The sequence below is a fragment of the Carcharodon carcharias genome, chromosome 17 (genome assembly GCF_017639515.1).
Source record: "Carcharodon carcharias isolate sCarCar2 chromosome 17, sCarCar2.pri, whole genome shotgun sequence".
Classification (NCBI taxonomy): Eukaryota; Metazoa; Chordata; class Chondrichthyes; order Lamniformes; family Lamnidae; genus Carcharodon; species Carcharodon carcharias.
In genome coordinates, this window is record NC_054483.1 from 105,940,255 (window position 1) to 105,949,313 (window position 9,059).

The following is a 9,059-nucleotide window of genomic DNA, read 5'->3' on the forward strand; positions in this document are numbered from 1 at the left end:
CATGCTGCAGTCACGTTTACCCCCTTCGATGGAAGTGACGTTCTTGTGCTGGCATCACAGACTAACATCCACATTCCGCCAACATTTACGAACACGGTTAGCAATGTGAAAACAACCAGATAATGTTTTTTGTGATTTGCTTGGGGGATAAATATTGGCCAGGACGCCTGGGAGAATTCCCCAGCCCTTCTTCGAAATAGTGCCACAGGATCTTTTACATCCAGCTGAGCAGGCAGATGGGTTTAATGTTTCATCTGAAAGACAGCACCTCTGACAATGCAGTGTTCCTACAGTGCTGCACTGGAGCGTCAGCCTTGAATTTTGTGCTCAAGCCCTGGAGTGGGACTTGAACCTGGAACCTTGTGATTCAGGGGTGAGAGTGCTACCAACTGAGCCACAGGTGACCTACACCCTGAATGACTCAGGCGTGAATGTGGAGCAGCCTCCAGTGGGTTCTGACTGATTTTCTCTTGTCTCTTCCCTATCCCACCACCCCTCCCTTCCCTTCCCTTCCCCTCCTCCCCATGCACCTTTGCAGAAGCGGAGTGTCGAGGGGTGCCCGTGCGAGATTATTACCAGCTGCAGAGAGGGTACACCATCTGCCAGAGCACACGACGAGTCTCCTGGGTGGAGTGCCAGGGATCGTGCCAGGGTCGGGGGTGCTGCATCGAGCTGAGAGTGAAGCGACGGAAATATACCTTTGAGTGTAGCGATGGCTCATCCTTCACTGAGCAAGTGGAGAAAAGCACCAAGTGTGGCTGCACCCGGTGCCTGTAGCTCCGAATGATCCCTCACCCGAAACAGAGTATATTATATATATTAAAACAAAAATACACACAAGTCAACAACATCACAAAGCAGCAAGATCGATGAAGGATGGTGACTTATTTGTATAATAAGACTTGTTTAAAGCAACCACAAAAATAAAATGAAACATTGTCCAATCAGGCAAGTTCTCCCTGGACCTGAGACAGAAATGTGCGTTCAGAAGAAAATAAACTATTGTGTTGCCTTGACACAACCAGAACATCACAACTGAAGTCCTGCAGCATCTGGAAGCGGTACCGAATGGTGGGGGAGTGTTTGGGGAGGGTTGGGGGGGGGGGGGGGGGGGGTGGTGTGCAGGGGGTGGGGAAGCAAGCACAATCCAAGATGCCAACACTGTCTGTCTCGTCTTTCTTACATTCTTGCAGAGTGGCTTGTCTGATGTTAAGGGGTGGGAGGGGGAGGGTTTGGTGGGAGGGGAAGGGATGGGGTGGGAGGGGTCTCGGGGAAAATCACACAAGAGAAAGCAAACCAAACAAATCAAGCTCTTTCACTTGCGCATGTCATAGAGGAATGAAATCTGCCTTTACGTTCCAGAATCATTCAAGCAGAAGGCTCAACAATATATATCCTCATCCCCCTCTCACATTCGTTAGGAGACAACGTGGATGGACTTTACTCTGTATCTAACCCTGTGCTGTACCTGTCCTGGGAGCGTTTGATGGGGACAGTGTAGAGGGAGCTTTGCGCTGTATCTAACCCCGTGCTGCACCTGATGGGGGTGGTGTAGAGGGAACTTTACTCTGTATCTAACCCCGTGCTGTACCTGTCCTGGGAGTGTTTGATGAGGACAGTGTAGAGGGAGCTTTACTCTGTATCTAACCCCGTGCTGTATCTGGTACTGGATACCTGAGTGAGTTTTACCCTCTCACACTATTTTCCCTCATCCCCATGAGCCAAAAACGTCACACAAATGAAAAGTCACCCAGATGGGCAGGTGAGTCGCATCTTGGAGAGAGTCTATGAACAGGCCAAGATTTGACATCACAATTCTTCACCTAATCGCCATCATGCGTCCGCCACACACCTCGCTGCAGCCTTCGCCTCATCCTCGATGTTAATATAACACACACATGATGTGCAGTGCAGGCAGTACTGTGAGCAATGATGGGTTAGTGACTTTCAAGGATAGTAAGATGCAGAGTCCTTGTGCAATGAAAGAAAATTCAAAATAACAAGTCATGTTACTGAACGAATAGCGTTACGAGGTTTTTTTTTAAAAACAGTATGATGCTTTGCTCCCCAGTTTTGTTGTATGGTTATAATATAAAATAAAATATTATTTAAAAACACAGTCAGAGCAAACTGACTTTATACTTAAAACTAGTCAGTGAAGAATACAAATAAAGAAGATCTGTCAAGGGGTCTCCGTGGTTTGATTACTGAAGTGACTGATTCAGTCACACCATGGTGGATCTGAGTGAGGGTTGCAATAGGGACACTGCAATTGACTTCAGCATCCAATCCTGGGTATTGGTTCCCATTGCCAGGGGGTTGTATTTTGCCTGACATTATGCGTTTGACTCTTCTCTCCTGCTTCAGTCTGCACTCACCAGATGGGCACCAGTGGGAGGAACACAGCGCCTGTGGCATCTGGCACTCAGTGGGACCCGTCACAAGTTAGGTTTGCCGACCCTGTAGGAATTAAAGATTAATTTCCAGGACACTGCTGCGAGCAAAACACAGGAACAGAAATAAAAGGGGCAGTAAAAACAAATTGTGCCTCAAAAAAATTCCTTGAATCATAGAGCTGTTACAGCAGGACACTGGGGAAAACCTCCTCTACTTCCTAATAGTGCAACAGAACCTTCTGCAACTACCTGAGGGAGCAGTTTAACATCGGCTCTGGCAGATTAACAGAAATTAAAAGCAAAGGAGGCAGAAGGTAGGCACACAGCCCGAGGAGGAAAAAAAAATCTTTTCCTTTCTTCTCAGGCAGTCTCTCGGGATCAAGGATGACTTGCTGCTCCTACTCCGGTTCGATGAGTTTATTAGCCATTTCAGAACCCAAAGTATGATCTGCAGACTCTGCCACACGTGGGGCAGGTGGTGCTCGAAAGGTTGGGTAGATAGGTTGCACGGAGGTTTATGGGCTTCCTCTGATGCCTCGACTTCACCTCTGCACGTTCCAGACAGAGTTTCTCAGGCTCGGTGCCTTCTTGAATAAGCCTTCTCCATTTTGGTTGGTCACAAGCCAGGGTCTCCCATGAGTCAGTGAGGATGTCTGAGCTCTTCAGGGATCCTCTGAGGACATCCCTAAAGCCTTTCCATTGCCCTCCTGGGGGTCTCCGAGTTCCAAGTAGAGCAGTTGCTTCTGGAATCTGGCGTCAGGCATAGGACAATGTGTCCTGTCCAGTGGAGCTGGTTTTCCGTGATTAGCCCTTCAATGCTGGGCTAGCTGGCTTGGGAGAGGACATTGCTGTTGGGCTACCTTTCTTGAGGGGAAGAAAAACACAAGAAGAGAAACTAACAGAGGGAAGACAAAAGCAAGATAAACATTTATAAAGGGAAGAAACAAGTGTAGAGACATAGGAAGCAGAGAGGAGGCAGACAAATGGGTCTCTTCCCTAGGCACACAAAGCACAAGTGAAACCCAGATCAGCAGACCTAAACATTCTGATAAGATTTACTACTAAGTACACACTATCTCTGAAGCTTTCAAAAGAGGCCACCGTTCTGTCAAACATATCACCAGAGTAAGTCAGGTGAGTAGAGTTCACAATAGATTTACCCACCCTCCCCCTCCAAACCTTGCAAAAATAAAAATTGCTAAAAGGATTTCTTGAGCAGTTGAAAAAAAATCTAAATAAAAAGATAAACTCATCCAGAGTAATATGCACATTTTATTCTGAATTGGTAATGTATTCACCCTAAGCTTCGATCTCTGTAGATTTTAGACATAGATATGAAGTGGATGGTCGATTAAAACTTAGATTTAATTCTTTTTGTTGGAATCTATTCCATCAAAACGACTAACGTTAATAATTTTGTTTGACCACTCACTGACATCAGAAGGGGGTCTATGAGAAAATTGGGTGCAAGCTGCATGGAAAGGAGTAATCACAGACTGGTTACAGCACAGGAGGCCATTCAGTCCATCATGCCCATGGCAGCTCTCTGCTAGAGCAACTCAGCTCGTCCCACTCCCCTTGCCCTTTCCCCATAGCCTTGCAAATGTTTTCTCTTCAGGTACTTACCCAATTCATACCAATATACGAAATAGGAGCAAAAGCAGGCCATTCAACCCCTTGGGCCTGCTCTGCCATTCAGTAAGATCATGGCTGATCTGCCTGTGTTTCAGATTCCATATTCCCACCTAACCCTGGTAACCTTCGATTCCCTTGCCTAACAAAAATTGATCTAGCTCCACCTTAAAAATATTCAATGACCCCGCCTCCACCACTTTCTGAGGCAGTGTTTCGAAGCCGCTCAACCCTCAAGAGAAAAAAATTTCTCCTCATCTCTGTTCTAAAAGGGTGACCCCTAATTTTAAAACAGTGCCCCCTAGTTCTGGACCCACCCACAAGAGGAAACATCCTTTCCACGTCTACCTTGTCAATACCATTCAGAATCTCAAATACTTCAATCAAGTCACCCCTCACTCTTATAAATTCCAGTGGAAACAAGCCCAACCTGTTCAACCTAACCTCATAGGACAAACCACTCATTCCAGGTATCATCTAGTAAACCTCCTCTGAACCACCTCCAGTGCATTTACATCTTTCCTGAAATAAGGAGACCAAAACTGCACACTGTATTCGAGGCGCAGTCTCACCAATGTATAACCGAAGCATAAAATCCTTACTTTTATGTTCAATTCCTCTCGTAATAAAAGATATGTTTTTTGTATCCACTATAGTGAAGAACAAAGCAAAATATTTGTTCATTTCTTCCACCACTTATTACCTACTATTAATACCCCATTGTCACTCCCTAGAGGACGAACTCTCACTTTACTTACTCTTTTCCTTTTAAAATACCCATAGAAACTCTTGCTATCTGTTTTTACATTTCTAGCTAGCTTCCTCTCATACTCTCATTTCTTCCTCCTGATTAACCCGTTAGTCATTCTCTGTTCTTTATATTTTGACCAATCATCTGACCTGCCACTGGTCTTTGTGCATTTATATGCTTTTCCCTCAAATTTTATGCTTCCTTAACTTCTTTAGTTAACCACAGATAGTGGGTCCTCCCCTTAGAATTTTCTCTATAGTAGGAATGTACTCATTCTGAGTATTTTAAAATATCCCCTTAAATGTCTGCCATTCTTTCTCTATTGTTCTATCCTCTAGCCTAGTATCCCAGTTCACTTCAGCTAGCTCAGCTTTCATGCCCACATAGTTGCCCTTACTTCAGTTTAAAATACTTAGACTTAGTCTTAGACCCATTCTTCTCCCTTGCAAACTGGATGTAAAATTCAATCATATTGTGGTTGCTGCTACCTAGGGGTGCCTTCAGTCTGAGGTCATTAATTAATCTTGTCACATTACACAATGCCAAGTCTAATATAGCCTGCTCTCCATTGGATCCAGAGCATACTACTCTAAGAAACTCTCTCGAAAACATTCTATGAACTCCTCATCCAGGCTATTACTGCCAATCTGATTTTTCCAGTTTTTATTTAAATTAAAATCACCCATGATTATTGCCATCCCTTTATCACAAACATTCAATATTTTTTCTTGTCTACTTTGTCCTACATTGTGGTGTCTGTTAGGGAGTCTGTAGACCATTCCCAGTAGGGACTTCTTTCCCCTGCTATTCCTCATCTTCACCCAAACCAGTTCTACATCCTGATCTCCTGAGCCAAGGTCATCTCTAACTATTGCACAAATGCCATCCTTGATCAACAGTGCTACCCCTCCACCTTTAACTAGCTTCCTACTCTTCTTGAATGTCATATACCCTTCAATATTCATGACCCAATCCTTGTGATCCTGCAGCCACACATCTCTGTAAAGGCTATCATCATATTTACTTACTTCAATGTGCGCTATCAATTAATTTTACGATGAATGCTACGCGCACTTAAATACAGTTTGAAAGCCTCAATTGAATCTGCCTCCACCACAGCCTCGGAGTGCATTCCAGATCCCAACCGCTCACTGCGTAAAAAATGTTTTCCTCATGGCATCTTTGGTTCTTTTACCATTTACCTTAAATCGATGCGCACAGACTTTTGATCCTTCTGCCAATAAGAGTTTCTCCCTGTCTACTCTGTCCAGGCCCATGGTTTTGAACATCTTTATTGAATCTTCTCTTCTCCAAGGAGAACAACCCCAGCTTCTCTAGCCTATCCACATAACTGAAGTTCCTCATCCCTGGAACCATTCTCGTGAATCTTTCCTGCACCCTCTATAAAGCCTTCACGTCCTTCCTAAAGTGCCCAGAATTGGACACAGCACAATGCTCCAGTTGAGGCCGACCCAGTGTTTATAAAGTTATGTGTTTTATGCTGAATGCATAAAGCCACAAAATTTCCAATGAATCAGTCTGTTTGCTCAGGGAGCTAAATAATCCAGGAAATTTCCAGGTTCAATCCCAGGCCCAGAGTTATTGAAACAAAAACAAAAATAGCTGTAAAAACTCAGGAGGTCTGACAGCATCTGCGGAGAGGAACACAGTTAACATCTTCATAAGAACTCTTTTACCAGAGTTATTGTATCCTTCCTATTGCCTCCAGGAATATATCTGGTGCCCAACTTTAAATCTGTGCAGCCATGAATTGAATTTCTGTAGCATCTTTCACATCAGGACATGAAGTACTATTGATGCGTAATCACTATCTTGTACCAAATGTAGCAGCCAATTTGCACACAGCACGAAATAAGTGACCACAGAATCTGCAATTTTTTTTAAAGGTGTTGAGCAAGGAAGAATCTACACCAGAGAACTCCCCTGCTTTTCTTCAAACAATGCCACAAGATCTTTTATATCCACAAGAACAGGCAGACTCACTGGAGGATTAATGCCTTATAGGGAAGACAATATGTTTGACAGCGCTCCCTCAGTACTGCACTGAACGGTTAGCCTAGATTGTTACTATTTGCTCTCTGCAAAAAACTGAGTCTACCCAAGGCTGGACACATTGCCATTCCCAACTCTCTCTAGCATACTTGCAGAAAGTAAGAGACCCAAAGCATCTTCCAATACTCAAGTGCAGAACAAGCCTCAGTGCCCGATCTTGAGGTAGCTCAATCTGTGGACTTTGCGATGCCCTTCATACTTTGCCTGACCAGCCTCAATGGTTAAGTGCCTGGATCAAGCTCTGCCAACCTTTCCTCCTGGATGACTTTCTGAACATACAGGGCTTCACATTCCAGTCTGGTGCAAAGCCAAGAATCAGTTGTGTGCTGGAGGAATTTTTGAATTGCAGGGCAACTCACACCATGTGTTAATGACCTTCTTATGTTTGAAAGATTCAGTGAAAGGGCGCATGATATTTTATTTTGATGTTGTAGACGGGCTCTCTGGGGTACTGCTTCAAGGGTCTCTTCCACTAATTTGTCCAATAGTCATGTGTTAGCCTCGTCTGAAAATTCCAATAGAGATCATCACACGTGCCCTGGAGTCCTGGCCAATATTTACCCTTTAACCTTTATGCCAGTTTGCTGTGCATAAATTTCACCTTTCCCTACATTACAACAGTGATTACACTTCAAAAAAGTACTTAATTAGGGTAAAAAGCTTTGGGCCTTCATGAGGTTGCTATATAAACACAAGCTTTCTCTTCTTTGACCAGGCCCCAGTCTGCACCCAGCAGCCACATGCTCTCACTCCCAAGAGTGAAGGCAGTGATCAGAATCGAGGAACCCAGACTGAATTCCCTATACTCAAGAATGATGTGACAAACCAATTAACTAATATAGCAAGGCCTGTGAACTGACCGTCTGCATATCCCTAATCTGCCTAAGAGGCGGAGATTCTAACTCTGATTTGGCTAGATGTACATTATTGGCATTGCCTTTAGCACAACAATTTAGTTCACCAATAAACATCATCTCAATGCAGAAAACAAGCATAGCATCAAGTCAAGGACAGAAATGGCAAGAACAAAAATAATCATTGAACTTAACTCAGAAATAGGCCATTCAGCCTAACTGGTCTATGCTAGAGTCTGTGCTTCATGAGAGCCTTCCTCCTACTCTACTTAATTTCAACCCAGCAACATAATCTTTTATTGAAAGTAATAAAACACTTGCATTTATATATCACCTTTCAGAACCTCAGAACTTCCAGAGTGCTTTACAGTCAAAAAAGTACTTTTCATGTGGTCACCATTGTAATGTAAGAAACACAGCGGTCAACTTGCACACAGGAAAATTCCACAGTCTATGAGACAATGATTAGATAAATGTTTTTTTCAGTTATGTTGATTGAGGGATAAATAAATAAATAGTGACCTGAACCCTGGGGAGAAATCAGTTACTCTTCCATGAATTAGCGCCATGGCAGCTTTTACATCCATCTGGTGGGACCTCGATTTAACAATTAATCTGAAAGATAGCACACCCTCTGACAGGGTAGCCCTTGCTAGATACTGCATTAGGAGTGAGTGTCGGCTTAGTTTTTGTGCTCAAGTCTGTGGAATGGGAATTGAACCCACAACCTTAACCTGGGCCAAGCACCTACTCTTTGTTGACTGAGAGGCACTGTGGGATGTCGAGAGGTTAAAAAAAGTGCTATTGAAATGCAAATTCTTTCTTTAACCTGGGAACTCTCTGCTTAGCTCCACACCTGCCAACTGTACCAATGAAGACAGCTTCAATATTCTTACCTAGCAAGCTCACATCTATGCAGTAAATAAACTCTACAGCAAAGACACCCAAGAGGGAAATAATCAAGTTATGCTTTAATAAGATTTAATAAAATATACACATTAGGAATGGCCAGAATAAACACAGCATGACTGATGCTAGAACATTTGAAAAACACAAATAAGAATTTTTTAAAAATCAAAAAACGCTAATTCAACTCTGGGAGAAATTGGAAAATTAAAATCTAAGACATGGCTTAATACATCAAGTTAGCATTGATTTCCCCATTACCCCAATGATCAGTAACAGGTGATCTAGTCTTGGATGGAGAGAATTGAAGAAAACAGGTTGTATAAAATTCCAAAACACTAAGTAAAAGAGAGAGGTGTAGAAGGAGCAGAAAAGCAAGGGGGAGGGGAAGAGAGGGAAGGCAGAGAAGGCAGGGGGGCAGGTAGACAGATGGAGAGGGACAGAGAG

General features: G+C 43.5%; 1 protein-coding gene across 1 annotated transcript in view; it reads left to right on the forward strand.

The window, feature by feature from the left end:
- The window catches only part of LOC121289696 (slit homolog 1 protein-like), an 810,815-nt gene extending 809,875 nt beyond the window's left edge, over positions 1 to 940 (forward strand). Inside the window, exon 37 of the mRNA XM_041209320.1 lies at positions 539 to 940. Coding sequence (XP_041065254.1) covers positions 539 to 777 — 239 coding nt within the window. The 3' untranslated portion in view covers positions 778 to 940. The remainder of the gene's footprint in view (positions 1 to 538) is intronic.
- The last annotated feature ends 8,119 nt before the right edge of the window (positions 941 to 9,059 follow it).